Source organism: Crassostrea angulata, chromosome 6, assembly GCF_025612915.1.
Source record: "Crassostrea angulata isolate pt1a10 chromosome 6, ASM2561291v2, whole genome shotgun sequence".
Taxonomy (NCBI): domain Eukaryota; kingdom Metazoa; phylum Mollusca; class Bivalvia; order Ostreida; family Ostreidae; genus Magallana; species Magallana angulata.
Window position 1 is genome coordinate 15,448,203 of NC_069116.1, and position 17,624 is coordinate 15,465,826.

General features: G+C 32.6%; 2 protein-coding genes across 2 annotated transcripts; both read right to left on the reverse strand.

The window, feature by feature from the left end:
• Nucleotides 1-2,411: 2,411 nt before the first annotated feature.
• LOC128190748 (uncharacterized) lies at nt 2,412-11,844 on the reverse strand. Its single transcript, XM_052862926.1, has 5 exons — nt 11,727-11,844; nt 7,718-8,302; nt 7,366-7,545; nt 6,715-6,817; nt 2,412-3,476 (listed from the first exon to the last, which is right to left on the reverse strand). The coding sequence occupies exons 1-5, from the start codon at nt 11,764-11,766 to the stop codon at nt 3,011-3,013; spliced, it is 1,374 nt and encodes a 457-aa protein (XP_052718886.1). The 5' UTR covers nt 11,767-11,844; the 3' UTR covers nt 2,412-3,010.
• Nucleotides 11,845-13,691: 1,847 nt separating this feature from the next.
• On the reverse strand, nt 13,692-17,401 carry LOC128189855 (uncharacterized). Its single transcript, XM_052861630.1, has 4 exons — nt 16,725-17,401; nt 16,263-16,448; nt 14,365-14,482; nt 13,692-14,147 (listed from the first exon to the last, which is right to left on the reverse strand). The coding sequence occupies exons 1-4, from the start codon at nt 16,843-16,845 to the stop codon at nt 13,880-13,882; spliced, it is 693 nt and encodes a 230-aa protein (XP_052717590.1). The 5' UTR covers nt 16,846-17,401; the 3' UTR covers nt 13,692-13,879.
• Between the last annotated feature and the right edge of the window lie 223 nt (nt 17,402-17,624).

Genomic DNA, 17,624 nt, shown 5'->3' on the forward strand with positions numbered 1-17,624 from the left:
TATAATTTCTCGTTATTCATTTTCTGAAGAAATAAATAAAGTTTGAATTTTTCAGTATTTTTTGCCAAGGTACCATTTAGGAAAACATAGAAGACATAGTAGCTCAATAATCAGCAAGTAACGTAATGTTGTATAAAATCCATTGTTATTATATCTCCGCTCCGAAAAACGGGTTTTACGGTTTTACCCTTGTTTGTCTGTCTGTCCGTAACATAAAATTTTGTCGTATTTTCTCAGCAACTATTCATCGCAGATGCTTGAAAATTTAACACACTCTTTGTATAGGCATGCCATACGTTTGATGTATTTTTGTATCAATCGGACGTCAACTTCCTGTAAAATGAAGACTTTGTTTATTTTCTGTCTTTCTTTTCAAACATATTATCGTCAGTTTTCTTCGCAAAAATTCATTGCAGATGCTCAAAACTTTTTCACACTGTTTAGGCATGCCATACGTTGGGATTTGATTTGTTCGGACGCAACCTCCTGTTTAATGTCGACTTTGCTTATTATACCCCCGCTCCGAAGGAGAAGTGGGTATACTCTTTTACCCTTGTGTGTCTGTCCGTCCGTCCGTCTGTCTGTCTGTCTGTCCGTCCGTAACAAACAATTTCTTTCTGTCGCATTTTGTCCGTCCGTAACAAAAAATTTCTTTCTGTCGCATTTTCCTCATCAACTTTTTATTGCAGATGCTTGAAATTTAAACACACTATTTGTTTAGGCATGCCATATCGTGGGTTATATTTTTGTACCAATTGGACGGACGTCAATTTCCTGTTAAGGTATCCCACTCCTCAATGTTGTTGTATCAAGATTTTCTTGATAAGTATATCATTGAAATCTGTAGACAAAACAAACTTAAAAAATACAAAGGTAATGGGGGATCAGTGTCCATCCCTCTGAGTTATGGCCCATTTAATTTGACCTTTTTGCACCTAAAATGCAATTTCATCCTGATTAGGATTTGTTGTCAGTATTTTTGATTAAGCAAACTTATTTCTTCAAATATTGTTTTTAATTATGCACAATGGCCACACTGAATAGAGGGATTACGAAAAAAAATTGTACAAAGCTGCATAAGTTTTTTTGTGACCTTTCGCACTTAAAATAGACAATTTCTATAATAGTTACAATTTGATTTGAAATAAAAACTTTTTGAATATCAAGAATTTTATAAGATTAATCCAGTTTGCCTAAATATGTATTCAGTATCATTTTGACATAATATAACATGGGGGTCAGTGATGTCAAATTTTAGATATAGGGCTTCAAAGGTAAAATTCTCGCAAAATTTGGCTTTAAAAAATTCAGACGTTTTATATATATGCATGATTTTATGCTAAACGGCTATCACATTCTCAAGATTTGATTTTGTACATGTCACACAGAACCTATAAAATATGTTACAAACCTATCAAATGTTAAAAATGAGAATAATGAATTAAGTATAATAAAAAGAAAAGTATATTGAAAATTCATAAAATTGCTTGTTTCTGTCATTTTCGTCTAAAAAAAAACCTTCCGCACGAAAAAATAGTTCCCCAAAAAACTTGTTTGTTTCTTGAATTTAAATGGATTTTCTTTATGAATGTTGTGTAATTATGAAATAATAATCTATCTGTGATGATTAAATAAATAAAATCATATTCATTTTAAATATAATGATAATCTGCGCAATGAAATCAAAACATGAGGAGTGAAATACCTTAAATGACGACTTTGTTAATTTTTAGCCTAAATTTTCAAACAAATTTCCGTCGAAGATTTCTCAACAACTATTTACTGTAAACGCTTGAAATTATAAGACACTTTTTGTTTAGGCTTGCCATGTCATGGGATATATTTTGTACCAATCGGATGTCAACTTTCTGTTAAATGACGACTTTGTTTATTTTTAGCCGTAATATAAAACACAAATTTTCGTTAAAGATTTCTCAGCAACTATTTATCGCAAATGCTTGAAATTTTAACATATATTTGTTTAGGCATGCCATATTGTGGGATATATTTTTGTACCAATCGGATGCCAACTTTCTGTTAATTGTCAATTTGGTTATTTTGCATAATTACATCAGAGCGGGGGTATCACTAGTGAGCATTGGCTCACAGATATCTTGTCTTGTATATTCACATCAGAGTGATGAGCATTGACCTACAGATACGTTTTTTTTTATTTATCTTCTTTATCGTTCCTCTCATCAATGGTACCTAATTTATAAAATGTTTATGTGTTTTGAATTCTAAAGAGTTGTATAATTTAAGGAAATGACAATTGAATTGATACTCTTCTCATTAAACCGGTTCCTAACGAGTTTGTAATGACCCTTTTTATAATTGATATACTATAATAAATAATTAAATATAAGATTTACCATCAATTCTAAAAACGTAACACAACGATAGATGTAAAATCTCCATTTATTATGAGAAAATCATAATGAAGTTAAGCCAGGGTTATTGTAAACAAGCGAAATTGAATGAATGTGGATTTATAAAACTTTTGTGAAAGAAGAAAGAAAGATCAGAATCGACACGAAAATAAACACATGTACAAAAGTCCCGAAAAACGGGAAACAAATTGAAAATGCATAAAGTAGAATCTACTTATAACTGGAGCATGAGTACCATTCATTACATATGTTAAATAAATGGGATGATGCGCATTAAAAAAAACAACAAAAACACACACTGAAAATTTCATCAAAAATGATGTAATACTGTAGTTGTATTATAAAAGTATCTGATTAAAAAAACAAACATGTATAAACGGTAGTATTAAAACCCTTTTTCCAGTACAATAAGGCTAGAATAACCCCGACGTGTTTGAACAATGACCCAATCAATCGAAACATCGTGCATGTAACAATGGCCATTTTGCTAAAACCACTGCCAAAACCGACGACTTCGCGGAACCTGGACTGTGACATTAGTCGAATTTCAAAAATCAAGAAGGGATTTGGGATTTCCTTAATGTTTTGCAAATATCCTATTTAAGAATCAAATGAAATGATTATCTAATTAAAGTGTTCATGTATATTTCTTGGTTATCTTCAGTCTCATTTTCTTGGTTCATGTAAATCTCATCATCATCGTACTTTGCATGCCATGAGCCTTCACTTTTTACAGTGCATGCTAATGGAGCAATTTGTTCTATTGGCTTGTTTAACATTTCTGTATCATTATTGTAATTGATACCTAATCCCAATTGCGCATTAAAATGAACAATATCGATGTTATTTTTCTTTTCATTTTTATGGATATCCTTTGATTTCACTGGACGTTTCGAAATGGCATTCACTGCATCTTCCTCAGCATAATCGTAAACCACAGCATCGCTTTCGTCAGAATCTTCATCTGATTCTACCTTAGCTTGCTCTGCAGCTAACATCTGAGATGAAGGAGCCGAGTAGTTATTTCTTACTGATCGATGAATCGGTGATTCGAAAGCAGGTGTAATTGTCCTTTTTTTCGACTGGCTACAATTTGGAAAATAATTTTATTTTCATTCTATTTTAAACCCTATCTTCAACGTCATCAAATATCTAATAATATAATTCAAAATCTGGAATAAGAAAAAATTTTTTTAGTTGTAAATTGTTTACTTAAAGAGACAGTACGGCGCATCTTATCAAAAAACCGACTTGAAAAAATTTTCCGTTCGGGTTCGGTATTTTTGTACTACTCATGAACGTACAAACTTTCAGAAAATTACAAAGTTTTCCATAAAATAAATCTAATTATTTCATTAAAATTAATTACGTATAACCTATCACATGTTTACATCGCAACGTGTTACGGGGTTCAGCCTTCTATACTATTACGCATGCGTATGTACTGTAAACAAAACACATGCTGGGCTCGCAAAGATTCTCCTGGACATGTTTGTTGATCAAAATATGTTTTTTTTCTCTACTTCTCTCAGGTAATTATTGTTCAAAGTTTTTAAAATAACCACAATTAATTATTATTTTTTAAGCATGTATTTTTCATGTTATCATAGGAGTTGCTACAACCTAAATTCATTTGTGTTAATGAGGCCCCTTGAGGGGTTTTTTGACATATTTACGTCTGTTCATTTTAAAATGAACCGAAATTGGTAAACCATTTATAATTTATCGAGTAAGTGACGATGTGTTCTGTTTAGAGAGCCCCTTTAACCTCGTATACCATGATGACCGTATCGGACGAAGATCTTGTAGTTTTCACCACGTGTCAATTACTGTAAATCAAAGTCCACGTGGTACAAATAAACGATATAAGATCATTCTGGTTTGTACGACCCTTTGATTTCCGGAAGCTCATAATTACGTTAATTAAGTATGTGAAAGGGATTTTTATGTAATTCAACTACTATAATCAACGTTATTTCTTATTTCCTAACGATACAATAGGTAAATCTGAAGTTATTCACACATATGTTTACAGCTGTACTGTCTCTTTAAAATTCAACAGCTGTCGCAAATTTGAGAATCTGTTAAATTTGACAAAATGACGGAAGTAGTTTATTGTAACAACTAATGAAAAACACAACTAGAGGTACTGTGAGCAAGCTCACAATTGATACCCCACGCTAAGAAAAAATCATAACTCATGTATTTTTTCTATTATAGAAAATATTGGATGAATCTATTTCACCGTCCATTTTCTATAAATAACAACTGCTCTATATTATAAAACTATTAATGCTAATATGAGAACACAAACCAATTTTTATTTTTTAAATTCCATTTTATTTCAAGTTAACTGTTAATGCATGAGGACTTTCGTATCCTTATGTTAAAAAAACATGACTCGAATCAAACGAAAATCCACATGTCAGGCAGCCATTTGAAACATTTTGAATTATTGTATACTGAGTCCGATTATTTTTTCACACATTTTTTTGCCAATAAAAAATACATCGGGGCATGCCAACTTCCTCAATTGACTTTGGGTCAAGGTCATGACACATCCTCAGGTCATAAGCAATCTTTATGTGAATTAAGAACTTCCAATAATTGTCCATAAAAAAGATATTGACCGTACATGAATTTTGCACATATCTTTAAGTAACCTTGACATTGTCCAAATAACCTTGGGTCAAGGTAATGTCACACTCTAAGGTCATAAGCAATCTTTTAGTGAAGGAAGAACAATCAATGCTTCTCCATATGAAAGATATGGACCGGACACGAATTTTGCACTTTTACAGCCAGTGACCCTGACCTTGCCAAAATGACCTTGGGTCACGGTCATGATACACCCTTAGGTCATTAGCAATCTTTGTGTGAAGTAAGAACTTCCATTGTTTCTCCATAGGAAAGATATGGACCGGACACGAATTCTGCACTTTGTTTCTGCCAGTGACCTTGACCTTGCCCAAATGACCGTGGGTTAATAAGGTCATGACACACCCTAAGGTCATAAGCAATCTTTGTGCAAAGTAGGAACTTTCAATGTTTCTCTATAAGAAATATATTAACCGGACACGAATTTTGCACTTTTTTCTGCCAGTGACCTTGACCTTGCCCAAATGACCTTGGGTTAAAGTCATAACACACCATAAGGTCATAAGCAATCTTTGTGCCAAGTAAGAACCTTCAATGTTTCTCTATAAGAAAGATAAAGACCGGACATGAATTTTGCACCTTTTTTTTCCAGTGACCTTGACCTTGCCAAAATGACCTTGGGTCACGGTCATGACACACTCTTAGATCATAAGCAATCTTTATGTGAAGTAAGAACTTCCCATGTTTCCCAATAAGAAAGATATGGACCGGACACGAATTTTGCACTTTTTCTGCAAGTGACCTTGACCTTGCCAAAATGACCTTAGTTCAGGGTCATGACACAACCTTGGGTCATAAGCAATCTTTCTGTAAGGTACGAACTTTCAATGTTTCCAAATAAGAAAGATATGGACCGGACACGAATATTGCACTTTTTCTGCTAGTGACCTTGACCTTGTCCGAATGACCTTGGGTTAAGGCCATGGCACAACCTTTGGTCATAAGCAATCTTCAAGTAAGAACTTCCAAATTTTCTCCACAAGAAAGATATGGACCGGACACGAATTTTGCACAGACAGACGGACGGACGGACAAGGTGATTCCTATAAACCCCAAAACTTCGTATAACTACCCATACTAATACAGTTACTATACAATATAGTTTGTGACACAGCATGGAGCTTTAAAAGCGAAAAGTCAACTTTTTAAATAATTGAATGCAACTTTACAGTCTTCCTAAAATATGGTTTTATTAAGGTTTTCTTGTTTACAATTATGGAATAAGGAGTCATTTTCTGAGTACATAGTATTATGAGGTGATAATTTTTGTCGGGGCGAGATCAAATCCAATAAAACTCCAAGGGCTTAATGATAAGATTTGATCAAGCCGCGACAGAAATTACTGCCTCATTATATTTAAAGAATGATTTCTTATTAGTTATTTTTTTTATATATAATTTTCAGGAACTGTACGATTAAAAATTAAATTATTAAGTGTGATAACCGCGCAGGCGTTCCATTAATACGTCATTTGAATTTTTTGGACTGTGTAATAAAAAATTGAGTCGTAGTGTTATCACAAAGAATCTTGAAAATGTTAATTTTTTAAATGAATAAAGCATCGTCCTTTTTTGCGCATCTTCCTTGAAATTACCTATTACATGTATAAGGGTCTCACAATATTATGTTACTGAATCATACTTCTTTTAAGAATATAAGTATTTACCATTTCTTTCTACGTAGTAGAAACACAAACATCGCTACAACCACGAGGAACACCAGTGAGGATCCTGCACCAATCACTAAAGACACCACATGCAATCCAAAACCTGTACGTTGTGCAAGCAAAAAAAAAAAACTTTTGAAATCATCTCCTTTCCAAATTTTTATTAAGGATATAATGAATGTATTTAAATCTAATCTAATCTTCATTTGATTAATATGTAGTTACACTATTAATCTTTCAATGTTACTATTTCAGTATGATGCACTAAAGTAATTTACAGTTTATCATGCTCATTATCACTATTGGTACTTAGAGTATTAGAGTTTCGAAAACAAAATTAATTTTTATTGAGTAGCTATTTGTAATTAATCTATAACATGAACGTTCCTATGCAACTAAAGTGTTGTTGTTTGAATTTGAGCGCATCTTATTTTTCATTAATTGTTATTAAATTTAGCATTAACAGTTCAGTTAATCAGTAATAAATTCAATATTAATAATATGAAATAAAATAAGTTTAATTTCATAATCGTGGTACTTAAAAGCCATAACTGCAACATGCTAATTTATTTTCTTGTAAGATCTTTTTTTTTGGGGGGGGGGGGGGGTTCAAGATAAGAAATATTACATCTGAGAAGTTTATCACAAGACCTTTACAAGCATCTTCCTTTCCTGAACTCCAAACCCCGTTTGGTTCACAAGTTGCCAAGACAACCTTTGTGTCAAAAACGCCAGAACATATTATATCACACATGTTTCCCATTTGCGTGGAACATCTGGTGTCCTTCAGCTGGTTTGCCGAGAAACTGGAATCACAACACGAACCTTTTCCTGAAAATAAAAATTATCCGTGTTCGTGTAAATTACCTGATAACTATGACCAAAAAATCTAAATTATGAAACCATTGGTTTGTAATGATTATCAATACAGGTTTCTAAACTTTTAAATTCTGTTGTATATACAAAACTAAAATTGAATGATTATGCAATGCTGAATATATACCTTCCTCCAGAATGTTCCTTAAGAAATGTGAAGCATTTGTTTGGATATCCATAGAATTATTAAAAGACGAAACAATCAGTATTTCTTCTCCCTTTAATAGCTCACTATCTGCTGCCTTCCCGACAACAACAAATAAGGTTTTGACACCCATTGTCTTCAACCTTGCTAAATCTCTTTTCCCATTGCTCCATTTTTCAACGATGTCAGTCACAACCAACACCAATATCTTCTCGCTGCATTCCCTATCCTTGTTATTGGACCTGTCGTCATCCAGGCTGGCCAACACAAAGCGAAGAGCGTGGTCTAAATAAGGGTTATTTTGATCGATAGAGTAATTAAAAGGTTTTAAGGCTTCTTTTGCTTCAAATTCAGTCATGTTTCCCAATGGCCATAGTTTATTTTTAGGTTTTATAATAGTATCGTCGTATGCAAACACCCCTACGCGATAACTTGTATCTGTGTCATTGTATAGATAGAGTCCTTCTATCAGCTCCTGAAAGAACTGTCTTTGTTGATCGAATTGCGATTCATTTGTGTTTTTCGATAAATCAAGTCCAATGATTACGTCTATTTGTTTGCATCTTCCTATAACAATATTAAAAATAAAAATCCTGAAATTAAAACCCTGAAGTTTTTCACTACATGTAGGTTCTATTGGTCCCCAAAACAGAACCCGTAGCAAGTATGGTTGTATTTCATTAAAATCGCCATATTCAGTTATATATTTGCAAATTAATCTAATCAATCATTTGAAAACCGTAAATGTTCACTAATATCACTGATGGTTCTGAGTGTATGGAATAATATTGGTTTTTATCGTTTTTACATTGGTTTTAAAACCTTTTCAATAACGGCGATGTTAACACTTAAACCGCTTGCTTATCTACTTCTACGGAAGGGGCCACACCAATTTTATATACTATTTGATAAACACAATAATATAATGTATGATGTTTACCCCTCCCCCCCCCCCCCCCAATAAAAAAAATAAATAAAGGTTAATTTTTATTTCGAGATTTTACTGAATTAGGATCAAGATACTCGGCGTTTGGGTCATTAAAGCAGTTACAGTTATATATAATCAAATCGGTGAGAGATTTAAGTTTCTTTCGTTGACTTCTTTTGTCGAGCGTTTTGCTCCAAGTTTCTTAAAAGCTTTGTCTTAGTTTAAAATTGAACTTATGACCTTCCACAAATGAAGTAAAATTAGAGTATAGGCATACTTAAATGAATAGTAAATTGTCTTTTTTAAATCTCTGATCAATCCATAGTGTACACTTGAATATAAAGATGATATCGACATTTTATTCCGTCTTGTCTTATTCGAATTTTTATCTTGTTATCTATCCAGAATGTTTAAGTAATTGATAATTAATTGGCCTTACATGTATACAGTGTTTTTCAATTTCACTTGAGGTACCACCGTCTAGAGGCAAGTTTAATCAAAGTACTGAGAGTGCTGAAAGACTGGGTCTTGAAAGTTTGAATTTGTAATTGCCCTGGATTTCCTCGAATAAGCTTCCAAAATTTTTGAGTTTGAATTATTTGTTACTATCTAACTTAATTCGGCTTTTTTGCAATTGTCTGATAGTTTATCTAAATTTTACTATATCCCGGCTTTCATAATTGTAGAAAATTGACACAACGGTATATTATGAAAAATAAGACCCCAAGGAAAAATTAAAAAAATTACTACTAACCGGGAAAATCAAACAACTATATCAAAGTAGAAAGGTTCAATCATTAGATTTATTCAAATTTGCGATCCAAGGGAAAATCCACAAGTCGGACGGTATCCGTAATAAGAGTTTTATGAAAACCCCGAAAACTCTATAACTGCTGAATTAACAAATAAAGTGAACATTTGTATACCGATAACAAACAAAGACACCTCACGTTAGAAATATTTTTTTACAATAAGATTCCAAGAACTTTGACAATAAAAAGATTTGTCACGGTCGCCATTTTGATTTTTAAGACCGACTTATCTGACACGATTTTCTTCATTTGCGATTCATACAAAATTAATAGGTAAAAATAAATCCGTTCGCCACTTACTACTTTTTGTGTAAACTCGTGCATCACCTACACGAATTACGATACAACCGTTCCTTTCATTAAAAATCATACTCCGAAAATCAGAAACATAAATAACATAGATTGTCAGCTCCGCCATTAGCGTGTAAATGTTCCGGGATCAACCTTACTTTGAGAACTACAAGTGCAACAGCAATCTTGTATAAGTCATTAAATTTGAACCTGATAGTAAACATGAACATGAACCTGTAAATATTTTAAGCATGTTTTATTTATGAAATATTTACAAAAACTCTTTATTTAGTTTTTAAATTACTTTTTAAAAACTTATTGACTTTTCACAAAGTAATGGTAATGCATTACTTTACTCGTGTAATGGTAATGTAATGCATTACTTCAAGAAAATTAAGTAATGGTAATGGTAATTTAATGCCCTCATTCATGAAGTTCTGGTAATGTAATGCATTATTTTACAATGTAATTCACCCCAAGCCTGATTCCAACTAAGCTGGAATACATGAACATTAACATTTAACTTGGTTCTTCAATCGATAAGATTGTATATATTATATGATGTATAAGTCTTCCAAAATGTATAATCTATTATAGATTTTGCTTACAATGCATTGTTTAAAATCTAAATTCAGTTTAATAAACTAAAGAGCCAACGAACGAGAAGGCAAATTCAGACCTGTTTTTTTTATTTTCTTTGTACATAATTTCTGTAGAGACGAACAGCAGTCATACCGCAAGTAGACTAGAAGCCAATGAAACACCTATTTAATTTGTAAAACATCTGTGTGTAACCCGTCCCGATTTTAACTTCAGCTTGCGCATGAAGTTTGGTAATATTAAGGTGAAAGATTGTCAAAATAAAATTCACAACTTTTCAAAAATGGCACATTGCGTTTGGGAACTTTAATTTCGATTCCACCATCAACCTCTTCTATTGATTAATGAGCTCGTACACCAACTGAATCGTCAACGGCGCTGTGCATTCAGTTACGTAACTCATTCCACATTTGAACCCGAGCAAGAATATCTTGATCAATAAAACTATTTGTTTATTTTCTAAATAGAATTTTGTATATACACAGAGGACTTTAAACAGATTTAATGCGTGTTTTTATAATACATATTTACTGAAATGCATGAAAACTTTCTGCACTATTTTCTTACGCGTAGACTCAATTCATGTGTTCTACGCGTGCCTTCCGGTTTAAGACTTCGGTTGACAGTAAACCAATAGACGGGGTCACGTGACCCCGTCTTAAAATGGTCAACTTAGAGATAAAACAAATATTAAGTTTAAAAATGGTCAACTTAGAGATAAAACAAATTATCTTATCACCGCATATACTGTTTTGTGTTTAAGAATAAGAAACAAACAAACATGTTATTCATATTAGACAAATACGACAAAAAAAGAACAATCGAACGAATTTTTTGCCTTTTTAATCAAAACTATTGTTATTCACGCAAGCATTGTTCTTGACCTCTACCCCTCTAAATGAGCTATTCCCCACTCCAACCCGTACACCCACGATCAACACCTTATGCAATAATGTATAGTCCTTTAGGGAAAAATAAAGTTACATGTATATCACTTTATGTATGCTGAAAGAGCAATGAGAAAAAACGACGTATATATAATATAAGCATGCAACTCCTTAAGTTAATACAGTACGAGTGCAAAGATTGAAAACGTTAACTAATGAAAGCGTAGGACATTTTATATGAACTGAAACTATTTCACAAGTCTGGAAAAGACTCTGGTTATCCTTATAAATTTTCTTCAAATATCTTATTAATCACAATGAAGGTACAAACTATACTTTTATAAAGGAGCTCAATTGTATTCATAAAAGTTAGTTTGTGTCTAAAAAAATATTCAATAATGACATGTATTTATAGTTAATGTTCATTAATTTGACCTTTATTCATATAATAATGTATGTAACTTATTAAATACCGTAATTGAGGACCAAAGACACAAAAATCCACCAATACATGACACTCCGAGGATATATGGAAAAAGCTATTTGCTCGCAATTTCCGTTTGTTGCCTTATAAATTTCCAAATAAATAAAATACTTCCTTGTGTTCATGGCTAGGCGATTTCCGATTTCTAAACAGGATATAAATGTAACAATTTTACTCCTTGTTCTAATTTTATTTTATCTTTGAAAAGTTCTTTTCAGTAGTTTTTTTTTATTAACAAGAGGCCAACAGGCCTTAACGGTCACCTGAGTATTATAGCCCATACACAGACCTGCCTCAAATTTTCAAAAAGGAGCGTGAATCCTAAAATTTTGGGGGGAAATTTTAAGATCATAATAAAGTAGATGGCCTGAATTTATTTGCAAAAGCTCGGGGATAGAAAAGATACAACTCGTTGAATAAAAATCATATTTCAACACAAATCATGAGAGATCCAATGTATATTTTAATGACATTAAGTAAAATTTGGCCAATATTTAATATAAATTCAAATTAAACCTTGAGCTTTATTTTGATTTTCCCTGTATAGGATCTTCGGTTACCCTATACTGATCCCGTATAGATCATTATAGTTCACCGTTTATATTTTTAACCTCATTTGAATCACTCCATATTAATCAACATCAAGTGGGTACACACTAATAACCAGCGTTATCGACAAACACTCATATTACATGAACAGAAGAATCAACTCTTCGATTTATATATTACGATCGATAAAACTAATTGGCCCGGTGCTTACAATACTTAAACTGTTATATTTCGCATTAAGATTTTGTGTAATACGGAATATTTCTATATAACTTGCCCTTGACCGTGCATTTTATTTTAAATGTTAACTAGGTTTTCCAACGGAAAAATCCAGTTATTAAAATGGTGAAAATGGCGGGCGGTGCCAAAAGGGTACCCTCATTGTACGCATAACTCCTCCTACAGTTTTCAAGATAGGCAGTTGTTCTTTTGCAGATCAATTGTACATATATCAGAAATGTGCGTATTGCTAGGATATTAATTTCTGATAATTTATGAAAAATATAACAGCTTTTGAACTTAGTCATTTGACAAAATATTGCATACAGGGTACCCTCATTGCACGGATAACTCATCCTACAGTTTTCAAGATAGGCAGTTGTTCTTTTGCAGATCAATTGTACATATATCAGAAATGTGCGTATTGCTAGGATATTGATTTCTGATAATCTCTGAAAAAATACCAGCTTTTGAACTTATTCATTAATATTAAATATTGCATATATAGGGTACTCTATTTCACTGGATACGGTTGGTAGTGTTTATCAATTCAGGGTTAACATGGATTATGGATACAGTTCAAATAAAAGAAAACCCGGTTTGCTGTCACATTGACAGCTTTTCACTTGTTTATCAAATAATTCACAGAGATAAAAAACAAACGTTTCAGATAAGACACAGAATAAAATTGTAAGCATTATTCTTTAGTTGCACTTGATAATACGTGGTCACTTAATGTACCAAACATTGCAAAATTCATTCATTCGCGGACAAAATTATGAAAACATGTTGCGTTTCCATCAGCATTAAAACAGTCAAATTGTTTTGGTAATTGAGAGGGAAATATCTATGGTATACATGTTGTTAAAAGAGAAAAACCTAATTCCCTGACAGGTATATTTTACATCAAAATATTTAGTTGAAATGCCCCTTTAAACATTCGTGATCAAAAAAGTTTAACTCGAATTAAAAAATAAAATTCATCGATTTGCAGAGGGTTCATGCAGGAAGGATTGAATTTATATTTTAATTATCATGTTGTCATGAAAATCCGGTTTTATTCAAAAGCACAAGTATTACCTCATGAACAACTTTCGACTAACGTAGTTATACGTGTGATCAAACGGATGGTCATTATATAACAAACTGAAAAGTACTCTTTTTTTAAGAGAAAAGATCGTTTACAATTTCGATACGTTTATTTTTCCAAAATAATTATTACAAAATGCAGTATATTGTTTAATAAACCGCAGTAGATTGATCATGCTTTTCGTGTTAATAAATGGAAAATTCCATGACTACTCGGACATCGATCATGTGACGAACACACTATTTTCTCATTACAACAATTGTATTATATATTGAAGAGAGAAGTCACACGTTTTCGTAGGAACCTTTTCTGAATACGTTATGATACAGATGAATCTTCGGCTTGTCGTTGGGCCGAGTGGCTGTACTTTCTTCCGGCTTTCTTACTTCCTGGTCTTGTTTAACCTCTGTCCTGTTAATCTCCGCCTCATTGACACAAGTGGTCGGATTCCTTGAAGACGAAACGAAGGCCACCGTCTCCAAATAGTCATTTTGACGTGACTGTTCAATGCTCCGTTGATGAAGAGAAAAGTCTTCATTGTCATTTATCTTCCTATGAACAAAGATGAAAGTAATGTTTATATTGATTTCAAACTTAAAATAGGGTTTCCTTTATAACTGCTATATATATAGTTGTTGCATATTTCTAAAATCTATTCCGAATGTTCTCTCTGGTATGTGTCCAGCGATAAACTTTCATTTAACATCTTGAATTTTTTAAATGTTACAAGTTGTAGACAACTTGGATGTTGTGTTTTGATTTAACGTACTTGATTTTTTGTTTAACCATCATGATAACTATGTATGTCAGACAGACGCTAAGGAATCCGGTCACAGCGCCCCCAAGGACTGCCTCTGTAGTTAATGACCGCTTTTCCGGAATGTTTTCTGTAAAACAATTGAAACTGTAGAAAAACGACACTATACATAGCTATAATGGACTCAAATCACCGTATATATGAGTGATACTGGACTATATGGGACGAATTTTAAACACAGTAGTACAAAGTAGTTTTAAATAACTATGTTTAGGGTCAGATCACCTAATTTACAGGATGGGTAGACGCTTATGTTTGTGTGCAAAGTTCTTTTAAAACTTGGAAAAATAACTGTTTCACATTACCCATTTTGAATTCTCATTACGATTGTGGCAAAAAAAAGTGTTCAATAACCAGCAAGAAAAAAAAATAAAAGTAATCAAAGGTATATGTATTTGACAATAGATTTCCAAGGGGAAATTGTCTTTACAAAAGATATTTAAGCTAGTTAGTTTGTCATTTTGTAAATATAATATTCAAAGGATACTGGCACTGTACCAGTTATCGGCTAAAATTGTTAAGTTTTCTTTCATAGTATTTTTTGTTTTTTAATATTTTTAGATAAATACATGACATACTTTAAATGGTAAACTCCCTATTATCAATCTGTTAGATTATATCCTTATTTAGAACCCAAAACATCTTGTTTTTGTGCTTTTTAGCACGCCCTAAATTTGCCAAGTTTTTATGATTTACTGTACCAGTTATCGATTTCGCAATAATAACCACTGGCGTCGGGAGCAAATTGAAAGTGTGTGGGGGAGGGGGGGGGGGGCTAGACTGGTCCTCAGAAATATTGAGAGAAAAAAACCCAAATTCCCAAAATCATAAAAATCCTAATCCGTGAGGGGGGGGGAGTAAACCTATCCTACCCAAAGAAAAAAATTTCACCTACCATAATTTTTTTTCCCCCAAATTATGAATTATGGGGGGGGGGGGGGTGTTACCTATAGCTCCATTGAAAAAAATCTTACCTACCAAAAAAATTCTTTTTTTTTGGGGGGGGGGGGGGGGGCTAGTATGCCTATTACTCCAACTTCTCAATCTTTCAAGGTACATAAAGGAACAATTATATTTTTTGCGAAAAAATGTTGGAGGCTGAACCCTCTATTCTGCTATGTGTCTAATGGTTAGTCTAACTTTGCAAAAAAAAGTCCCCCCCCCCCCCCCCCCCGGTTCCGACGCCTATGATAACATAGAAAAATCCCTGTTCATGTTGATTTTATACCCTGCAAAATGTAATTTGAATTATGCCCAATTGGGGGTCAGACTTAAGTCGTCGGGGTTATGATACATTATAAACAAAACTCATAAAATTATTCGTTTGATATTATCATACGGTGATACACAAAATCGTAGACTATTCAATACATAATTGTTCAATCAGGCGTTCAACTGCACTATGGATCTCTTGGATATTAGTGAATTCCTTTTGTTAAACATGCTATATGTATTGATATTATATGTCAAATCAAAGAAGTGATATAATAATAACGTATCGCAAAGAGGTAATATTCTATATTTAACTACGTATCCCCCCACTGCTGAAAGTGCAAAGATGTGAATCAGCGGTAAACAATGATCGTTTAAGCTCTTGTATAAAATGTATTCAAATAACTTAATTTTCTTTATTCGAAACAGACGACTGAATTATAAAATCTTGGATTGTCGCGTGTTATAAACCCGAACCCTCAGTTTAGCCGATAAGTGGCCTTAGCCGATAACTGGTACAGTACTAGTTAGTTTGGATACATATGAATTTAAACACAGATATGAACAAAGAAAACCTATATTATGGTACATTAATGTTCATTGTATAATTATAATCGATTGAATTTAATAATACTGACCTTCAACTTGTTGACAAATCTTAGTTTCTATCACAGACCATCGTCTGTCCTTGTTGCAATATATACCCAAAACGTCGTTATGTAGTTGGTAACCATGGTAACATGACACTTGGCAGTAGGAGCCAACATTTCCAGTACAATTTCTACCCAATACACCATTAGGAATATGGCTCGAGCATCTTTTGTCTTTGTAAAAAAATAATTTAATCAAACTAAAGCTATTTAGGCCATTAATTGTTTTATTAACAAATTGGAAACATGAGATAATAAAGCGTATTTCTAAAATATACTTTTAACTTAAAGAATAATAAATTTATTGTAAATTAGAGACTGGGATAATTTTTCAACAAACATTTATTTATTTACTGGAAACCTACACAAGTAATGTTAGGAATGTACAAGTATAACTGTTAGTAGCATCGACGTATATATTGAGAAATTTTACGGATTTAATATACCTACCTTGTGAAGGATTTGATGCACAAATTGCAATTGATATAACAGTCAAAAGAAAAGAAACACTAGTAAATTCCATGATTATACCTATCGTGAACACTAGGAGAAATAGGGTATAAAAAGTCATCAAAGATATTTTAAATGTACAACTACAATGTATGATTCATTTCTTCTTGCCTGAATCAGAAAAACCTACACTTATTGTCTTAATATTCCCTTCGCCCCCGAAACTGTATCAAGTTTAATTGTTTACCTGTAATGATTGACAGCGAAGAGGATTTTTAAATTGATACCTTTAAAATTAACTGTGGTTGAATTTTCTCTGACTCGCCAGAGACAATACGCTATATAGACATTTCTGTTGTGGTTAGGCTATTACATATCATCCCTTTAATAGGGCATTATTCTCGAAGGGACACGAAGACCCAGATTGCTTCCTCAATTTGATAAGATCAGAGGACTGCATTCAACTATGTACCTAGTCTACCTTGATGTGTCAGCGATATCAGTATTGTGTTCGTTCTAAAAGTACTTAAGAAACTTGTGAAACTTGTGTAATAAACATTTTGTTTGAAATACCAAACATTTTTTCTGATATGATAAGCAATTAAGCTTTGTTTTTATGGCTCGATGATGTTGCCTTTATTTCACTTTATCATTGTCGACTAGACGATGATATTGCAGATATTTTTAAAATTTCTCACTTGCATTTCAAATATATTGCAAGCCAATAATTAGTTAAAACAAAACAATATACGTTTGTAGTTTTATTGAAGTAGCAAGTATTGGTCAATATCTGATACTGGAACTGAGAATTTTTTATATACCTTAACAATTCATTTGTATTTATTCCTTAAATAACAGCTGAGCCACATTATCTATATTCAATAATTACACGTAGTAATA

Excerpts from the sequence above, each read along its gene's own strand:
- LOC128189855 (XM_052861630.1), bottom strand. The coding sequence starts at position 16,845 with ATGACTTTTTATACCCTATTTCTCCTAGTGTTCACGATAGGTATAATC. Across the intron at positions 16,449-16,724 it reads TGCATCAAATCCTTCACAAG|ACAAAAGATGCTCGAGCCAT; the intron begins GTAGGTATATTA and ends TTTTTTACAAAG. Across the intron at positions 14,148-14,364 it reads ATGGTTAAACAAAAAATCAA|GAAGATAAATGACAATGAAG; the intron begins GTACGTTAAATC and ends CTTTGTTCATAG.
- LOC128190748 (XM_052862926.1), bottom strand. The coding sequence starts at position 11,766 with ATGTATTGGTGGATTTTTGTGTCTTTGGTCCTCAATTACG. Across the intron at positions 6,818-7,365 it reads AAAGGAAGATGCTTGTAAAG|GTTTTGGATTGCATGTGGTG; the intron begins GTCTTGTGATAA and ends CACAACGTACAG. Across the intron at positions 3,477-6,714 it reads CTACTACGTAGAAAGAAATG|CCAGTCGAAAAAAAGGACAA; the intron begins GTAAATACTTAT and ends TCCAAATTGTAG.